We start from the raw sequence: 20,886 nt of genomic DNA, 5'->3' as shown, positions 1-20,886 counted from the left end.
AGACAGACCTTCAAGTTACATCTTTGTGGGATCTCAAACGTTTCACCTAGGCTACTCTGTGGTGCTTTGTGGAAGCGATGCCTGACTGTGCTGGTGTTTAGTTCAGCTCAATTGAGTTTTTGTCTTCAGACTACTGCACCTACCTGCACCAGCAGAACAAAACTACACTTTGCATTTTCTTATGGAAAGAAAAGGAGCACTTCAAATTAGGAAACAAAAACATCAATTTAGGCTCAAAAAATGTTTTCTAGTGGCCTGGATCAGATAGCGATTCCTTCACGGACAGAGCAAAGACACACACACAAGGCATTTACACCGAGCTCTGGAAAGCAGTCCTGTTGAACTAGGGCTTGCCAATATTTAAGGGCAAGAGCACCCTCACCAAATGCTAGACATTGTTTCACACAACACACATGTCATGGCGTGCTAGAGGGGGACACCAAAATCGCAAGTAAAGTTCCAACCCTACCCCCAGCCTGCTTTCTCCTCTACACTCAAAACTCATTGTGATGCCAAGCAGAGAATTGAGTAGGTGAGGATCAGGCCCCGACGTGCAACTTAAAGCCCATCGACAGAGAGAGCATGGTTTAAAACATACGTATCATTGTCTTCATCTTCCAGAAGCAGCTTCTCAATGGGCAGGGTGCCAATGACCCGTCTGGCATCCTCCAGCTCCTGGGGGGCTGCTTCGGGAACGGAGATTGGCAAGGGCACAAACTGTGTCCCAGAAAGCGTGGAGGCAGCTGGCTGGTACTGCAAGGTGGGGGCTGGCAGCGCGGAGAGGGGCTGCGCCCACGGGAAGTACGTGAGAGGTGGCTGCTGCTCCATCACCTCGAGCTGAGGCACTACCGCAGGGGTCGTGCTTCGGGGCTGTTAAAATAACAGAGAAATACAACAAAATAAAACCATTGGCCAGGTGGGTGTGGGGGGGACACACACCAACAGACAAAAGAGGCTCAGTCTCACTTTTAACATCCCTTTTCCTGTCTCTCTGGGTGAAGTGCTATACTGAGCCTGACACTTTTCCCACGCTGGCTCCCATGAGAGCAGTGGCTGTGAGTGTCCCAGGTGCTTGCTCTCAGTAGCTCACACTCACGTGAAGTTCCCTCTAGCTTTCTGTTCCCACCCCCACCCTCAGCGTCAGCTCGTGAGACAGTTACACCCTGTGCTGAAAACCACCACCTTTGACGCTCCCTCTTGCAAGTGATGTGCACGGCACAACTTTGCTGCCACGAGGCTGAGGGCAGCTTATTCCGGCCCCTGTGACCATCCATCCTGACCAGCCCTTGGCAGCCAAGGCAGAGCCATGCGTGCCACAGTAGCCGTTCCTCGCTGGCAAAGGCCACAGCTCCCAGGCACTGGCCTTTGCTCATCTGGTGTGTGTTGGTTTCAGCAACCAAAATATTAAACTGGACTATTAAAAAGGAAAATAAGCTGCTTGAGTTCAGTGGAACCAGAATCCTCTGCTCTTCTCTAAGGAAGAACAAATCGTCTTGGGTCAGCCACACAGATTTTGTTCAGCCTGCAATCAAATATTCTGCTATGTTTATGTACTGTTTTGGTCTTGCTCTTCTATCTTTAGTTAAAATTTTTTGAGACATTCATTGCCAAGTCATTCTTTCCACTTCAGCTGATAGATGTGTTTCAGGGAATCCCATTTACTAATTTTTTTTTCTTCCCTAATTTGGAATTACCGAACACCCTGACTACTGCTCAGATCTCTGTGGGACTGTGTCCTAGTGCTTGTCCAAACAACAGCATTTGCTGACTGTAACGTGCTCAGTGAACTACTTCAATTCTGCTTCCTCAGGTATTCCAAATCCAAGCTCCTCACGTTGGAAGGGATAACAACAGTAAACATACCATTCCCCATTGTTATCCCAGAGCTGCAAACAGCATTCTCCCACTGGAAACAACAGTTCACAGGCTTGGACAGACTCAGGGTGAGGGCAGCCCTGCTGCTGCCTTGGTGAGAGATGACTCATTTCACAGGACAAGAGCAAAGTGCATGTGTTAGTACCGTGGGAGGTCTGGAGGAGTGCAAAGCTGGGGAAATGGCAGTGAATGTGCCACTCAGTGCAACCACAACTTTTCCTCCTGATCAAATCACACTAATGTCCAGCACAGTGCGGACCGGGTCAGTGCTAGAACAACAACATGGTGTGGATGCAAAGACACATGACATCATACCAATTAAATAAATTATACTAGTTACATCTGGTGCTCCCCATAGCCCCTGCTACAAGCTGGAGAATTTGCTGTTATTCATACCCAGGTGTCTTTGACTTACTGCAAAATTGGTGATCAGCGGTTGAGAAGTGTAAGTCAGAACAGATGAAGGTCCAACCAGTGTGTAACTGGGACACATAGGCTGAACATACATGTCTGCTGTGTATGGACAGCTGACTGCTTCATGGGACACGTAATCAGGGTAACCGGTCCACTGAGTTAAAGGCTGTAAGGATGTGGGAGAGGGCTGGGAGATCCAGCCAGAACAGAGCGCTCCTTCGTCTGTGACAGGTAATGCAGAGGCAGTGACATCCGCATCAACGCAAGGCTGGCCTGAAAAACAGGAGAGGGTTAAAGGCCAGTCCAGCACACCCTTCCCCGTGGCAGGGCTGAGAAACACTTAGCAAGTCAATGAAACATTACCCATTGGTGAATAGGAGGGAAGTGGCTGATGAGGCAAAACAACCTAGAAGAGAGAAGAAAAATATCCAGGGATTAAGACCATAAGCATTAAATTCACTCCCCTCTGAGAAGCGCTGAGGGAAGAGCTCAGTGTCAGCTCACTGAATGTTCCCACCCGCCTCTGCAGAAGAGCCAGAAGAACTGAGCCCAGCCCTGTTCATGGACCTAGCTAAAGTCCACATGATCCTCAGCTCAAGCAGACCTTAAACGGTATTTAAACCTTGAGCTGCAGAGGGAATTCCTCCTCAGAGAGGAGCCAGTCAATCTGCTTCTTCCTGGGAGGACAGATAGAGGTAGGCTGAAACTAAGAAGCCAAGGACGGCTCTTTTTGTGCTCTCGAACAAGCTGCTTAACTCCCAAGCCACTTTCTGTTCCCAGGAGTTAGATCCTGCCAAGTGCAAGGCACTTTCCCCTTCCGTTCAGTGACGGAAGGTGCTCAGCACTGTAAAGGCGATCCAGCTGAAGTGAAGGTATATTTAATGGTATCTGCAGGTAACATGAGGCTGCGCTGCCTCCAAAATGCTTTAGAGACTCAAAGATTTCTTTCATTGCCAGCTGGTGCCAGGGCTGGTCAATCATTTAGCCACAGGGGAAGAATTTTCCTGTATTTGTTTTTTCTCCTACCGTTGTAGCTGCCGTTGCACTGGCATTATGAACGTTTCCCCGTTTCCTTTTCAATAGTTCCTTCACTGGCTCTTTCACACGGACGCCTTGATAGGGGCGAGGCTGTGGCTGCTGTTCTGGAGCAGAAGCTGAGGAGAAAAAAAATGCGGGTGATATTTATTTTCCTTTCCTGCCATTTCCTCGAAGCCAAAGTCCCTATAGCAGCTGCTCGTCTGCGGACTGTGCTAGTCAACGTGGCTGGAGTCTGGCCTCATCAACTTGTTCAGCCTTAGTTCATGATGTCTTTTAGCCCTCACACGATGTCAGATGGCATAGGTCTTCTTTGTACCCCTGCTGCTTGGATGCTGGGATCACACCGGTAGATCATGAGGACAACCTAACCTGAAGTAAGTATGTTTGCAATTCCCTCCAGCTGTTAAACAGCTGCAGCAATACCGAGAAACTCAGCGCCCCCCTCCCCACAACTTTTTTTTTCCCAAAAGAACATTCATACATAATTGACAGCACAAGAGCTGGCGCAGACCTTGCAGGTTCCCCTGACCTAACCTGAAGTAAGTATGTTTGCAATTCCCTCCAGCTGTTAAACAGCTGCAGCAATACCGAGAAACTCAGCGCCCCCCTCCCCACAACTTTTTTTTTCCCAAAAGAACATTCATACATAATTGACAGCACAAGAGATGGCGGTTTACGGGCTGCAGAAGCCGTGTCCTATCAGGGAACGGATGCAATGAACATCTTCTGCTGAATACACAGGCCTGCTGCTCCAGGTACCCGTGAAACCAGGAGGATGTAGTACAAGTAAAAGGGGTTGTCGCTGTTATGCCGAGGGTAATACTCCGTTCCCAAAGCCAAAGGCTGTCCCCAGACCTCCAGCTCCCTACGGGGATGTGTTTTATACACGTGTGAAGTGAGAGTAGCGGTGAGCCACACCCTGCGACTGAGGGTGAAGAAGGGTGCCCCTCTTCAAATCTTACCAACTAGGCGGACAAACAAAACAAAACAAAACACAAAGAAAACCACCCCAAAAACAGAGAGGCAAGAAACCAGCGCTGGTTTTCCTCAGACTGGCTGTAGATTAAACCTTTCGTTTTGCTGCCTACAGAGAAGTTTCAGTGTGTCAGTTGTGATGTTGTACATATTTTTTTTCCTCCTTAATCCCTGAGCCTGAAATTCTGTTTTCCTTTAGGCTTCTGACAAAACCTGTGTGCTTAATTTATTCCTCCCGACTTTGCTTGTCTGTAAGTCCTTCATATTGCTTCAGCGCCACCGACCTGCAGCGATGCACCCCCTCCTAAAGGACAAACCGGACTGAGGATATCCTCCAGACTGGTCAGGAGGTATCTAGCCTATGACAACATCGTTGCTGGCCAGGTAGATTCATAAAAGAGATCAGATATTCAAGAGAAATACATTACATTCTGTACTCAGAGGCGAGTTATAAATGCAACCCAGAGTAGAAAAGCATCCTCATGTGGAAAGCAAATAAACCATCACTAGTTTGCCATGCCTACCTCATAGCTTTGGAGAACAGGCGGGTAACCTAAGTGCCGTCCTGGACCGCAGTCACGCCTCTGTTCCAAACAAACAGAGCTTTGCTCACAGCACGGCCAGGAGGTTTACAGCCTGGTGAGCTGGGACGTGACACAGCTTTGCTGACAGGGATCTTGACAACGTATCACAGAGCTTATAGCCATAAACTAAAAAGTTTACTAAAAGTAAAGTGTACGGCCAGCTAAGAAAGCCTGTCCCAAAGCCTTGCGACAAGTGGGACTAGAGGAAGCACAGTTCTTTATAAGCCGATGCTATCAACCCATATTTTACATTACATATTTGTAGGCAATAGATAGCAGGGAAAAACCACGGGACATCAAAGCTCAGGGAGGCCCAATATTTGTAAAGCTGCTGATAGCAGTAGTGGCTACTTATCCCTTTTTACTGCCCTTTGATTTGTAAATATGCTAATTGATAAGGTTCCATTTCTGAAGGTCACAATTGGCCTTTGGTTTTATGAAGTACAGGTGGCTATCCAGCTCAAATCATACCTTTAAATTATTATTCCACCTAGGAAGCGTTTATTCAGATTTACATTCAGTGCTTCACATCACAGAACAAGAAGAATCGGTTTACTTCTGATCACCTCTCCAAGTCACTCGCAACTATATGCACACTGAAATGTTCCTATTACACCTTTCTGGGGGGAGAAGAACAGAATCTAGATACAGACATCTAAGTCAAGCTCAAAAAATATTTAACAGAATAAACATTTCTCCTTTAATTTCTTTTAAAAAAAATGAAATACTTCTTTTCCTTCAGCTTTGCTCTGCCATTAACTCTTTCTGACTCGCTACATACCATTTAATCATGAAATCTTGATCATCCATACAAATACTTGTGGGTATCAGACTGTACCACATTTATGCGATGAATTGTTGTCTTTGTTACCTTTATGCATACTGGGAAAATACTTTGCTTTAAAACAGTAGCTGAAGAAAAGGCGATTTTTCAGACTTTATCTGATCTGCCTTTCTTTCTTTGTGGGACGTTAAATTGGGTTACTTGGATTCTCTGAGTTCTGTGGCTTTGCAAATGCAGTTAACAAAGAGAATTAATGTCACTTTAATTCTGCATAGAAGAGTCCACAAGGACTTTTAATACAACTCGCATTTTGCTTTTTAAATTGGTATTAATTTATCTGAGTGCAAACAATAGACAGTGTTAAAAGTGCTGTGGTATGATCTGTACTGAGAACTCTGAAAAGGACCCGAATTCTAGAGAGAAGGTCCGAAGCAAAGACCGTCACAAAGGCGCTTTCTTGCTCTTATAAGAGATTTATTTATATTCGGAAATTATTTATTTATACTTTACTGAAAAGGTCTTTAGAGTCAGAAACTGCTGCTCTTCTTCATGCTGCATGAAATCAACTCTGCCAAGGCAAAGAGGAGATTGCATGAGAGACAGGACTGTGCTTCTTGGGTAGTATCTTCTCCCTGAGTCATCACACTGACGTCAAAGGGCCTGCTTGCAGAATTAGGGTGGGGAAGGATAGCAGTTTCTAGCTCCAGGTTAGGGGGACGGGAAAGAAGAAATTTACTGTAAAAGCTGACAAATATACCTATTCAGAGTTTCCGGTGTAAGCACAGTAACCAAAAAAAAAAAAAAAGAAAAGAAAAAAACCCAAAGTCTGCAGAACATATTTCGGTTCCCCCAAGCTGACCTCCAGAAATAAAAATAATGCTAACACAGCTGCTTTTCCACTGTTCAAGTCTGTACTAAGTCTGAGCATTACAGATGAACCACAGCAAAATTACTTGTGGCTTCAGGGTGTAATTCCTCATGAAGCAAAAGAAATATGACCATTTAAAAATAAAAGCATTTTGAGAAATAATGACAATTTAAACATCCTTGTAAAGAAAGTACTGGGTTTAGTAGTCTCCAATTCCTTATACCAGGGTTGTCTTAATAAACTATGAAGCATGCCTTGGACCAAATTTCAATTATATTTTCATTTAAGTAACAAGCTGCAAATACACCAAGGTCCACGTGCCCAAATTCCATTCGAACAAATTAAAGGAACAGCAGCGCGTGTGCTCCAGCGCTCGCTGTGCTTTAGCTTGTCTCACACATTTCCAGAAGCATGCAACAGCCATATGTTGTTTCTTTACAGGGTCTGGACCTTGATTTGCTACCACTCTCTGAGGCTGAAGCAGTATGAAGCATCAAAAGTCAAGAAAGAAGAGGAGGAATCTAACCCAACCAGTAGGAGAGTTTGCAATAGTTCCTACGGGTAAATATATTTTAGCTCATTGCAATGCTTTTGTCAGGTTGCCTTGCAAATCCACGGTGTGTGTATATGCCCAGGCTTCTGTCATCAACGTTATCACTTACTGTATCTGTGGAATGTCGACAAAAGCCTAGCACAAACCTTGGTGGCTTTTTCAGTATCTTTCAAAGTGGCTGGATAACACCAGCTAATGAAAAGGCACCAACCGCAGCAGTCCCACAGCTCTAAGGATCAGGCGACGACAGCAGAAAGCTCCTAGTGCTGTTCGATTCAGACCGATCTGCAACTCAGCATGAGCATGTCCAGACTGCACAGACCAGAAGGTTACCAATTCCAGTCGACTCTGGATGCAGATTTGACAACTCCATTAGTGTTGTTATGGTCACACTCATCTCTCTACATTGGTTATCCCTCTGCCAACTGGTTTGCACCTAGGAAAAAGTATTTTTCCTGCCAAGAAGTCCAAACTGTGCTGAGCACAGCAGGCACAGCCAATGGGGATCTCGCTGCTTGCTTTTGGGAAGCAGCTCCAGCCCCAGCTCCAGCTCACGGGCTGACAAGAGCTTCAGGAACATGCTTCATAAGAGCCCTTGCCCAAGGCGAGCAACACGCTGAGCAGACTAATGTGTTGAGTAGTAACCGTATAAACCCTGACCTTCAGGTTTTTGTGCTTTGCAGAACCTAACCAAAAGATGTCCACAGCATCTAGTGCAACAGTCTCCCATTTTTGCTTGATACTTGTCACCCCCAGATTTTTGTCAATGCAGATACAGTCTTTTTAAAGATACCTGCTTCTTAGTAACCTCCATGAGACGCTGCTCTGAGTACAAGATTAGGCAGAGAAAGCATACCGAGACATTGCCAAACAATTAACCCAAGAAACTCCCAAATGCATCTTCCTCCTCGCTTTTATTTAACCATAGCTGAAATGGGAGGGAAGATAATGGCAAAACAGCTGTTGGAAGTCAGCAAGAATTGAAGCATTGCAAGTTTCAGATCACTAAAATTCATATTAGCAGCACTGGCCTTCACACACACATGAACTGCAGATCGGTTCAAACCTTCGTCCTTTCAGACAAGTCAGAACGATTTCCCATCAGGCCAGTTTTCAGATTGAAACCCACTGCTAATCTTCAGGCGTTTGCAGGGCTACCTGCCTGCGGCAGCTAATGGCTCACTTGTCACTGTTTCAGAAGATTTACAGTTTCTTTGCTCCCACACCGACATGTGATAAGCTTATCAATTGATCAGCGTTAACAGTGTAAATATTTTTCTCTTTTCTTCTTTCACCTCCAGTATAATAAAAAAAATTGAAAAGAAACACAAAAGAAAACTTCTTCTTATTTGCAGTAACACCAAAAAGCAAACAGTAACTGTTGAATAACCAGAAAAGTTTAGATGTCAATTAACAAACAAGCGAATTTCTGGCTTGGGTACTGAAGATCAAATTACATTAGGCAGCTGCTGACATGTTTATCGTACCCATTTGGCTAATAAAAAGAAAAAAGTGGCTTAGCTTTGTACATACTACTCGGATGCTTAGACTCTAATCAAAACCTCTTTACACTAAGACATCAACGCCCATTTAGGAAGGCACTAATTATTTCATCATGGTTGTCTGAATTTTACATCGACTTCAAATACAGAAACCATAAATTTTTTTTTAAAGCATTAAAGCTAGAAATATTATTTTGGGTCTGTTGCTGCTTTGGAAGCGATACCAGAACTGAAGCAGCTGCTTTTGTGATACCGATAGCGTTACGCAGTACCTCATGGATCACTCCCTAAAGCACTTCGGTAAAATGTAGCTCTTGAGAGCTAGGCGGGCAATCCTTCATATGAGAATTGTTTCATCAGCAGCCCTTGTATTGAAACCCACCTCACCTAACCAGTCATAGCAGTGACTGGAGCAGCAAGGAAAGACAAGGAAATCTTATGTCCAATTCTTAGCTCTATGAGGATCCCTGTACAAAGTCGAGGGAAGGGCCACCGCGTTGGCAGATCTCCCGAGTTGTTCGGCTGCCCAAGGATAAGTGCTTTGATAACTGTCCGAGTGTTTATCTGTACTCCACGTGGCTATTGCTTGCTTCCTTATCCTGCCAAGAGCCTTCCCGTTGGAAACGGTACGGCTCGAGGGCCCAGGTTTGCATTCAAGACCCATTTGAAGGACTGGACATGCAGCTCTTTTTGTGCATCTAACACATCCCAAATCTCCCTTGAAGCGTTACCATTAGTTTTTGTAGACAACCCTGACAAGGCAGATGGGGCTGGAGTAGGTTATTGTCCATACTGCTGGTCGCAGGACGGGTGGTATTCAATAAGGATTTAGTTAAATGCAAAGCACTAAGCAAACATCTGGGCAGAGACTCTGCTCTACGATAAACAGAAAGACTCAGAGCACGAGCAAAGGAGCCTAGTGATGGTTCATTGCTTAGTATAAGGAAATGAACTCCAGAGGGTTCTGAGCATAACTAAATCAATAGACTAAATATTTCACTTGCTTACCAACAGCTCAGTACAGCATCCCTTCAGGTCTCTTTCTGCTCTCTCACACAGCACTGTAACAGCGTCCGTGGGACATACTGGTTTGATAGCAGTATATTCCAGTATATTCCAGAATTATGCCGAGGATATTTATTTGCAGGTGTTTGTCTGCAGCTGGAAGATTGTCAAGAATCCACCCAGCCTTGGATTCTAGCAGATCGCTGTGCCCCTGAAGCCTGCCTGTGCTGTTCTTAGGGGCACGGTATGCTTTTGACTACTGTCCTACTAAAAAGAGTCTCCTTCGCACTTCCAGACAATCTAGATGAGTGGAAGTCGGGAGAGCACAGTGCAGAACCTACATTCTCTTCTGACACAAGGAAGGTGCTGCAGATCGGCAAACAAAACGTTAACTTTGCATTTTTCCCCATGGATTGAATCAAAATCAAGGGGAGACCTGAAGGTACTTGAGAAACAACATGAAAGGCTGGATAACTATCCCTGCTGCTTTGATTATTCTAATAATAATTAAAAAAAAAAAAAGCTTCCAAGTACCAAACAGTAGTTGGGTGCATTGGCCATGTAGCGGTGAGGGCTACTAAAGATTATCGGTTTCAGAAGAACAAGAGAACCCCTATCACAAAGGGGAAGCTGAGATAGACAGAAAGTGCCTTAACCATAAGTCTCACCCGCACATCCTAATTCCTCCGGCCTATAATACTCTTTCCATTTTAGTAATGCAGGCTTTCCATTGAATTGCTTATATGGTCATTCACAGAGCCTGACACCTGCTTTGTAAAGCATGGATGGACTCAACTTTTGTGCTATCCATCTTTCCCAGTGGGGTTTTACCAAAATTAAAACTCACAAGGTGCTGCATATTGCAGTTTCACCTCTCGGTCTCATTTATCTGATACTTTCAGAAAGGCTGTATAGAGTTCCACATCTGTTGCGGGCAGAAAAGGCTTTATGCACTTAAAAAGCGTTTGGGAAGAGTTTTTCAAAGATGTGAATATCTCAGCTGTATGGGAATCCAAGCAGTCAGTAGAAGAGCTAAATAGCTGAAGGTTTGTCTTAGGTGCAAAAGTGCCATTGGACTGCAACAGGAGTCGAGTGTCCAAAGCACTCTGACCTAGTCAAAAGCATCACCTAGATGTGAAACTTGCAGAATTTGAACCTGCTTGCATACCCTTTCACAACAGAAAGCATTTGCATGAAAGGTGCGTTCATCTTGTTTTCAAAATACGATTTGTGGTAACTATCCGCCTAAAGACGCTTAAGAGGAAAGTGGCTGGTGCTGCCCATTAGAAATGCCCCATCCCTTCAGAGCAGCCCTGCTTCCATTCAGCAGAATCCTGCAAAAAGCTGGGAAGCCCCAACCAGTCACTTCGCTTCTGCCGTGGGAGGGGATGCTTTCAGGCTGAGACATTCTGGGGTTTTGCTGAGCGGAAGCCCTGGGCCCCACTCCTGCAAAGAAGTGCACTGTGCCGTGACCCCGAAGGAACGATTTCCAGTGTGCAGGGCCGGCCATGCGAGACACCCTGGAGGGCAAGAGCCTCTGACCGTAACAGCTGAGGGCAAGGGCTGTTAGTTTTCCTTCTGTTCCTGCAGGGCTCTCTTCAGAAGCGTCCCCTGAAGACACAAAAAAGTGTCCTTCAGAAGGTACCCAGGGGAAATGCCCTCTGGTGAGGTCACACCTATTTAGATGAGTTCTTGTGTCACTCTTGGGATTTCAGTTTGGGAGAGTTTTTCGTTCTTTGACGGTATTTTGTGGTTGGTGGTGTTTATTTTTATAGCTGGGGAAAACATCTGGAAATTATACCATGCCTTCTGAAACCTCCTGTTCTGCTAAATTTTAATCCAGGTCAAGAGATCCCAATGGAAGAGGCTGCCAAGACTTTCTTTCACACAGGTACAGATAGAACACAAATTTCTGCCTCTACCCTTGCTTTCAAGCTGGCACTGTGCTTGACTGGAATTGCAAAGGCAGCTCTGGCCAGGGAGCAAACTCTGTACCAGTAACGCAGGCTGCCCTGATATCCAGTACACCCTTTGCTTCCCCTGGCCACAGAAGAGCCCATTACTGTTCATACTCCCACAGTCTCTAGTCATGCTGCTGTTCAAGTATGTAAAGTTGGACTTAATAGTTGTCTTGGTTTTTAATCCAGTTTCCCCCAGAAACCAGGTCCCTACTACGGAATTTGCAAAGAAGCCTCAGGAAGTAAACTGCCTGACTCCAGCTGACTTTCCCTGGCACTTCAGTTTGTGCCTCTCTCATGCCTCTCTAGTCTGCTTGCTCCAAAACACAGCATCGTGGGCTGCCACAAAGAGATTCAGTTGCAGGGTGAAAAGGGTCAAACCCTGCCATCCACTCCTGGGAGTGCAGAAGTAGGTGTCAGCCTGGCTCTCACTCACCTGGCTGGCAGCACAGTTCCACATGTGTGCATAACAAAACGGTTGCTCTGGCCAGGGTTAGAGCCATCTCTGTCTACACCGAATAAGCGATGCTTTGTCCATACTGGGGGAAAAGCTTCACCCACCCTGCGTAAGCTCCCCACGTTTACTGCGCACCTATCCAGGTTGCCCTTTTGCCAGAATACTTGAGTAGCTCATTCTGCTTTTAATTGTACTGAAACTTTCTGTATGGCAGAGGAAAGCTCCTTCTATTTTTCCTAGGTAGGGAGCAGAACAGAGCAGGGCTTTTATGCTCTCACATGAGCCCAGGGCTCATGCAAGCACCCTCCAAGTTCCCTGGTCACCCATACCACCTCTGCATCAATTCATACTTTAGAGCAAGCCAATGGCTCGCATGTGGTCACCGGAGCACCCATGTGGTCACCGGAGCACCCATGTGGTCACAGGTGCTTTGAACCAGATGGTGCACAAACATGGGGCCCCAGCTGGTCTCACTAACAGGAAATATAGGCGCACCAGAGCCTCCAAATGGAAATTCACAGAGATCCCAACTTCCGCTGCAAACTTCGGGACCTGGCACCTGAACACCTGAACTGACCTGAGCAATCTACTCGTTGCCCAGGGGGCCGCCGGTGGAGCAGGCAATCGCATCTAAGCTGCCTGTCTCCCAGACATCAGAATACCCTTCTTGCCTACCTTTACAGCCAGAGGACATAAGTCGGTACTGTAAGGGTATAGAAAAGTAGAGGGTTATAACTTGTCCACGCGGGAAAAAGGAACCCTAACAATGACACAGCAGACAAAACCGGCAAATGCCAACGGCAAGTGCAGGCTCAGCCAGGCAGCCACCTACAGAAATTTCCCGGCAGCACCTTCTGTTTCTTAGTAAACATAATGCCGGGCTGCTCTGGCAACCGGCCCAGGAGTCAGAGAGAAGACTGGCCACTCCACTGGCTGCTTCATCTGACTGGTGTCAAAGGATTTCCTCAGCAACAGAAATAAAATCCAGACAGTTACTATGTCCCACGCAAGCTTTCAAGCAGCCAGGGAGCATTGCTGTAAGAGGAGATGCAGGTCTCGAGAAGCTCAAGGGGCAGGAAGGGATGGGCAGGTATTGGCCAAAAGTTGTCTTGCCTAGAAACTAGGAACAGGCACTGGCTGACATCCAGGTACAAGTTTTGATCTCCTTGTGCAGACTAGGAATTGCTGCTTACCTTTGAAAGCACTGCAGGTGGCTAAGAGAAAATGCAAAGGAAAAATACCAATTCAGTTACCAATTTTGTTTTACCCAAAGCATCAGTGGTTAGTATTGCTTTGTCATTGCAGGAAAAAAAACAAAACAAAACAAACCATCAATGGACTTCTGAGATAAGACTCGAGATTTGATCCTAATCATCTTGCAGTGTGCTCCACAACATATACCCACTGATCCTGAAAACAGCAAAAGTGAGGAGGAAAAACAATGTGCATGTTGTCACAGTGCTCTTACTTGCTGCTTAATCCTTGTCAAACAATTTGAAACACGACTGAATGAGCAGGCAGAGCTTCTTGCCGCAGTGCATTGCAGCCGTACCATATAATTTCACAAGTATACGTTTGACCTTCTGAAGTGTTCAACTGAAAAACAGCAGGAGAGATGCGTAACAGAGAAAACACACACCTGCTAGTAAGCTTAGGAAGGCACAGCAAACTAATCTCTGAACAAGCTACCAGCTATTATATTGAGACGATTAATGTTAGCTCAGAATCTGATAAGACACTGGCAGATATTTAAGAAATCGGCTTTTTGGAATAGCATGGTGAAACGCAAAGGGTGGCAGCACAGTTGTAAAAATCAGACCGTCTACAGACCCAGGCAGTGAGAATGCAGAATCTGCAAGAAGCAACCACCTACCTGTATCATGATCAGTAAACTGTTCGAGCAAAGGTGGGCCAAGAGGACTGAAATTATCTTGAGAACAAGAAAACTGATTTCCTGTAAAGTCATAACTGTATTGCCCTCAACTGCTTTGTTCCTTATCTTTTTTATTAATTGAAGAAAGCGGGTATCAAAAAAGGCACTGAAATAAGATTTCTCACAGGTTTCACTTTTAAAAAGGAAAATTTTCTGGTATGTAACCACTGTAACCTTTGATATAATACCTGCATCCTGTTATTGTTTTTATGAATCATAGTCTTCCACTTGATTCATAGTGGTGAATGCCAACAAAGCAGTGATGCCGCCCTGTGTTAATATCCCTGCTGGAAAATCAGCATCATGCCTCGTCATTTGCCTGCCTGGAGCCATGCATCTCTTCACCAGTATCGTCTCCCGTGCTAAGCTAATGCTTACTTACTCACTAAAACCTCCACATTTTATCACAGTTACGAAAAACAGATCAGAGCTCACTTACATTTTTGCCAGTGCATTTTCTGAGTCAGGACGGAGGCTTTTTTTCTCTTTGATGAAGATAGCTTGGCTTTTTAGTATCTAGCGTGTGTCTGACTCCTTTACGGGCTTGTGACAACTGACTGTCAGGATGTTTCTTTCAGCTTTTTAAAAGCCCTATGTTCCCGCTGAACCCTGTGATGTCATCACATCCTCCAACCACAACCACTTCTATATTTTCCCTTGCTCTATGTTGTTCTTCATGATGCTAAACAGTTCCTCCAAGAGCAATGAAGATACTATGCACAACAAGGCACTCGATACCCCCAAAATGCATTTGAACAATCAATCAAACCTGTAACCTGCTACTCACAGCGGTTTTAGCATAAATTTGCAAAATTAGGTCAAAAGGTGGTACGGCAGAAAAACCACAAGGGTCTTTCAGTAAGCTTTCAACGTGCTGTGGCACCGAGGGCGGTCTTGTTTGACACAGGACAGCGTTCTGCTGCCTCACAGGGCATTAGCTATTGGCTCTGTACGCCTCAGGCAGACTGAACCAGCCCGCGAGCCATGGCCTGGCCCTTTAAATGCACAACTCTCTTAAAAGACAAAACTGGAGTGTTTGCTCCTGCCTTATGAGAATCTCAACTCCCTGGGGCCACTAAATTTGAACTTATGAGGAAACACCTGTAAACACTTCAAGCCTCATTAAACGAGGAGGTCCTTCATTTAAAAAAGAAACCCTTTTCTCTGTTTTGTTTTTCTCAAAATACAACACTTCCTACTAAAGAAGAGATGGCCCTTCCAAAATAGCTCGTGAAGCCGAAGGAAGACGGAGAGAGACTTGCCGTAGGGGTTCAAAGAAGTTATTAGCATTAACAGCAGCATTGTTGTACCATCCCTGTTCACGCTATTGCATGGACCTAACCTCTTACACTTAACATTCCTCCAGAAATCAGACCATCATAATGAATTTTTACAAGAAACACCGACTTAGGAGCTTCATTCCCAGAGAAATATTTGTGGGAGGCTGCCCAGTGCTGCCAGGATTCTGGCATTCGTATTTTCCTGCCCAGGCTCTGCATTGCCATGGCCCCAAAGCTTACTCTCACAAATTTCCCGTAAAAAGAACAAGCAGGTTCTGGCCAGTCCTTTGACCAGAAGTCTATCAAAAGAATTTCATCCTTGCAGGGATGCCAAACACTTCTTGGGGGCAGGTGCATTTTGCGAATCATTTTACAATATATCATTAGTGTTGCATTTAACGGAAAAAGCCAAATTAATCAAATGAAGATTAAAAAAAAAGCAAACAAAAAAACCCACGAAGAAGCAAACCCCAAAGTTAGCAGAGTGGCAAGATATAAGGAATGTACCCCTCCACATTGCTGCCCTACAAAACAGCACCCAGCTCCTCCGTTCTCGGGCACAAGGGCTTGTTCAGCCACATTTTGCTCATCTGCTGTAATCCTTACTACCATCCACACGGTGTAATAGACTCTGCTGTTGAAGGGAATCTGTCAGCTAATACTTCACAGGTGGGCAGGTAAGCTGGAGTCTAACTCACAGCCCAATATAGGCAGAAGGAGTGAGGAAGAATATTGAAAGTGGCTTCACTGGCATTTCAGTTACACCAGAGCAGGAAGAATTTGTGGAAGAAGCAGGAAGAATTTCCATATCTCTGGTATGGAAGCAGTATCATATTTCTCCCTAAACTAATGTGACTTCATTTTAGAAATCTCTTAAATTTGTAGAATTAAGATAATGCTTGTAACGCAACAGGAAATCTCTTCCTGACAAATGACATTCCGTGAAAGCCAGGGCCTGAGCACAGGGATGTGGTTGAAGCTCACAGCACAAGGCGGTCTCAGGAAATACTAGGAGAAGTCCCTGGAGTCTGGCTTGAGTGAGTGCCTGAGACGATACCAGGGTTTTCAGAACTCTTCTCTGTTGCAGTTTTCCTCTGGATATACCTGAATGCTGATGGCACAGAACTACTGGAAAACAGCGTGGTAAAGCAAATTTGTAAGTCAGGTTTCTGCCAGGTATAAGACCTCATTTTTACGTCTGAGAGCACACTCTGTGTACATTTGTGCCCTGCAGAGTAGTAGAAGCACAGTCTGAGATTTGTACACACCAGTTCTTACCTATTTGTGAATAATACCAGCAGTAAATATACAGACTCATATGAAAAGAATCTATATCTGCATATCATCTCATCTTTAACTATACCTTAATTGTACTTAGAAAAGCTGTGGATAACACTATAACCACTCAGGATGAAGTTTTTAAGGTCTTTATATCAGTATTTTTCAAATATGAAACTAGGCAGATAAAGTCGTGTTGCAATAAACATCTAAAATGAGGAAGTTGCAAAAAAAGGGCCTGTTTTCCACAGATAAAACAGCCAGCACTCCTTCGGTGGCCAGTAACCATCCTTTTCCATGTGTTACACACAGTTACCAGATAAACTTTTGATGTATTAACAAAGAATCACACTCCAAAATATAACTTCATGGTTATATATTAAGACATAAAGGGGCATGTGTGTGTAGCTTGGTGGCCCCGCATCTTATCAAGTAAACTAAGAGCTCTTTCAGATACGACCATCACCTCCTTTCGTGCATTTTACAGAAAAACACGATTTGGTTAGGGATCATTTTATTAATGAAGTCCAAAGGAAGAGACAAAAACAGGGAGAAAGATGAAAATCGTTGCTTAGTGAGCATCCTATTTGTCTCTTCCTTCGACAACTGTTTGCAAATCATGATTCAAGGTCACGGTCTCTAGATGTGGCGAGAGCCCAGGCTATTGTGAGGTGATCAAACGGCACCAACAGCAGCAAGGCTCTTGTGGAGAGCCGTACCTTTAAGGGACACTCAGAAAACGAACTGCGCTCTTTGCCACTAGATGACTAGATGCAAATCCAGTTGCCTCGGGTCATGCCTTGACCTCTTCACCGTGAGACCAAAGGAACGAGCTCTACGTCAGGCTACACGGTAGAGTCGACCAAACCCTGTCTGGCAAGGAATACCTCTGCCCTGAGTCACGGTGCGATTTCTCGTGTTCCGGTGGCTGCACTTTGAGTCCTGTCCAGGGGCTGCCAGGCACAGCTGCTGGGAGCTGTTCACACCCAAATCACCGCACAGCGCGGCAGAGCACCCCCGCACTGCACACACCGCCCAAAACCGTCTCCGCAGGCCTGCAGCGAGATGCTCTTCTCCCAAGCAGAGCTGGCGGCCCTGTGCACATCAGACCCAGTCAAGGGTGGATCGCTGTAGCCTGCCCGTTCTCCTCCGACACTCAGGTGTTTGTCTGTGAATGAGTAGCAGTCACGTTCGGTTCAAGTTTCCGGTACTGAGTCAGGCAACAGGAACAATAGCGCACAACACCGCGTGTGTCCACGCTGCAGCAGGAAGTGAGACGTGAACCGACCCTGGCTGAAGCAGCCAGAGGACCAAGAGCCGTGACAGTCCCCCGAGCCTGGGCTTCTGTGCTTGCCTGCAGAGCCAGCCCTGGCCTACAGGCATGCTCATGTGGCTGATGCACGCTGAAGTCCTTGTCACTGCGGCTTCTCTCTGCAGCTAGGCTGCAGTCAAACAGTTCAAACTGTTCGTGTACATCTGTGCACCTTGTAAGCTCGCCCCTGACTGCAGTCTTGGGTGAGCCAGTGCTGGGAGCAGTTGCACAGCCTTTCACGTGTCTCTGAGTGGCTGCTAGAGCAGGTGGTGTTAAGGGGTGGAAGGAGCGGGGCATCTTTGTGACTTCCCCACCTACAGTAACACCAGCCTGGTGACCCGTTGGCTTCCAGAGCTTGTGCGCACCAGCATGGTGAAAGCCATTCATCCAAGCTGGCTGTTGAGAAATTACACACAGAACCGCCCCCCAAATAAACCTGAACTTGGCAGAAATTAAAAGCAGATCTCAAGTGATTCATGAAGAGAAAACAGGATTAAGAATATCACTGAATGTTACGCACATAAATCGCATGACTAGCTCTGGAAGTTGGCAATGTGAGACAGCAAGAAAGCTCAGGGTTTCATCAGTTATGAAAGTGATGCAGCATCTGGGTTTGTTCCCACTGAGTCTCAGACTGGCTCCCTCCTGCAGGGGTCCTGCAGAGAGACAGTAACACGCTGCACTAAAGACCTCGGTCCCTCTTTGTTGAGTCTGCTGAAGCAAAGCATTCCTTTAAGGAGTTCTTGCCATCACATTTTTAATAGCCTCTTTCCACTCACAGAAGCAAAACTAAAGAACAAGGAAGAGTTTGTGTAATGTGAATCAAGCGATACTTCTCTCGATCTATATTCACCATTTGTGGAAGCAGGTTTAAATCAAAATTCATGTTACTGTTGACATGAATTTCAGATGAAACCCACTTTCTGAGGGTCTCTCTTTTGACTGGATGTACGCTAAGGCAAATCCTAAAAAAGGCATTTCAGTTAGAGATCACACTCCGTGCACTCAGTTCATACAGTGGAAGTAACCCACCTCAAACAGAGGTTTTAATGGCTGGAAAAGCCACATTCAGGCAAGGTACATGCCCAACTCAGCAGAGTAAACCAGGGACTTCAACACCTCCTTTCACACTCTCATATTGGCCTAAGCTTGCCAAAACATAAGCAGGCAGCACGTCTTCAAGCCAAGGGCTTTAAGCAGGTGCTAGATATTCTTCTACCACAGTGTCAGGCTGCTTTAGTTAGTTCATTTAGAACACGAACCTCACCGCTGTTGCCAAGGCAAAAGCTTGAGTCCCGCTTGTGTTACACGGAAAGTCAAATCACCAGTGCGTGATTCTGGAATGTTTCTGTAATGTTTCCTTCTGGAAAACATTAATGTCGAGCGTGATCTCTGAGCACATTTGCCCCCGGAGTTTCATAGAGAAACAGGACTCAGCAGCTTTGGCAGCACCCTCATGCCTGCCTTACCCTGAAACCCATGATGTGCAGCTGCAGAGGAGTGGGCAGAGAGCTACGGAGAACAACATCGCTGTGCTGACCTGTGAATCTACACAAAAGTTCCCTTCATTCGGCATTTACTTTTCCATGGTCTCCTTCAAACATCAGGGAAACCCCCTCGAGGGTGCAGCTTGTTCTGAAAACTCGGGGCGTTTGATTCTCCCAGGACGCAAACAGCACGGGAGGTTAGACAGTTCTCTCTACCACCTGCAGGACCATCAGCAGATCTCAGCTCATCCCTGCATTCAAAAGATTATTTCTCTGCTTAGTCTAGGGGAAAGGACTCCCTGAGGGAGTTGGGGGAGAGGGAAGTAGGAAAAGTTTGGGGTAAATTCCTGTCAAGGACCTCCCTCTTAATCGACAGTGAGGATCCAGGTTCGTGAACTCTGATTCAAAACCACTAATCAGACCTTAGGACAGTGAAACTGTCAATCCTCCTTGTCAAGGCATCGACCCCAATTTAGAAAACAAGACCTGTTACATCTTCATTTGGCCCTCATGCTTGAGCGAGTACAAGGTTTTCAGACTGATTTCACATCCAGATGAAGAAAAAGGAACTAAGAAACTCCCCTCTACCTTACCAGCATGGGTTCTGGCCAGGCTACACTCAGAAAACCGGACTTTCAGTTTGCAAAGTGGCACCAGGGGGCTCGCAGGGAGAATTTTTACCAAGGTCCTTGCCTATCTGACAACCAATTAGAGAGAATGGGGAAAATTAAACCCATTCTTTCTAATCTAGACTAAAATGCAGAATTAAAAGCCTGGTAAAGTGGAAGCATTACTGCCCACTCTAGAGAAGTGTGCGCAGACAGAAGCTCTGCGCTCGCAGGGAAATTATAAATGTTGGCTGTGGTTAGCGGGAACCGAGGACAAAATGCCCATTTCTGGCCGCTGCTGTGGGAGCAACAGCCACTGGGGTCTGTTCTAAAATCAAATAAATCTCTAGGAGTGATTGCTGGAATTGTTTCTGCTTCCTCATGCTGAGTTGTCTGCAGGAATTGATCAGGGGTTATCTGTAACCAACAGCTCAAGCCTCTGCTACAGGCAGGCAGCCTCTGCAGGTTTCCTTAGCCTCCTCTGAAGCACAGCCCTTCCAGTCACTCTGAGGAGAGCGTCCTGGATGGAGTTGGTCTCAAGTCTACTGTTATTCCACTAATACTTTATTTCTCCACTAACAATGCAATAAATTAATTAGTTTAAATGCATCATACGTAGAAGTGGAGAAATCCTGAAGATTCATAGGTGTGAGAAGGGACATACAGCTGGCAGCTGAGAGAGCTGCAAGTTTTTAATGACTTGTTCCAGGAACTTGGATCTCAGTGTCTGGCACGTTACTATGTGCATCGCTCTCCAACCAAATCACAATGGAAGCCTCAGAGTAAGGATGTCCCAAAGACTCGCTCCTTCTCACTCACGTAGTCTCCTTGTAACGCTTTATACTACAATCACTGTTCTTCACGTACACACCCATTCATTTTTGGTGTTACTATGACACTACAAAATGGTATTTTGACCAAAAAAGCAGATTGTTGACATGGAAAAAGGTCATTCCAGCAAGTGTGAAGGATGAA

General features: G+C 45.6%; 1 protein-coding gene across 1 annotated transcript; it reads right to left on the bottom strand.

Annotated features, from left to right (window-relative positions):
- Positions 1 to 558: 558 nt before the first annotated feature.
- Positions 559 to 3,465, bottom strand: POU2AF1 (POU class 2 associating factor 1; the record flags this gene model as incomplete). Its single annotated transcript, XM_010142721.1, has 4 exons — positions 559 to 870; positions 2,291 to 2,562; positions 2,653 to 2,695; positions 3,316 to 3,465. Coding segments are annotated over 4 exons (777 nt in total), but the record flags the coding sequence as incomplete, so codon positions are not given.
- Positions 3,466 to 20,886: the final 17,421 nt, after the last annotated feature.

The sequence above is a fragment of the Buceros rhinoceros genome, unplaced genomic scaffold, assembly GCF_000710305.1.
Source record: "Buceros rhinoceros silvestris isolate BGI_N320 unplaced genomic scaffold, ASM71030v1 scaffold7499, whole genome shotgun sequence".
NCBI classification, from domain to species: domain Eukaryota; kingdom Metazoa; phylum Chordata; class Aves; order Bucerotiformes; family Bucerotidae; genus Buceros; species Buceros rhinoceros.
This window is presented reverse-complemented; position numbering and strand designations above follow the sequence as displayed.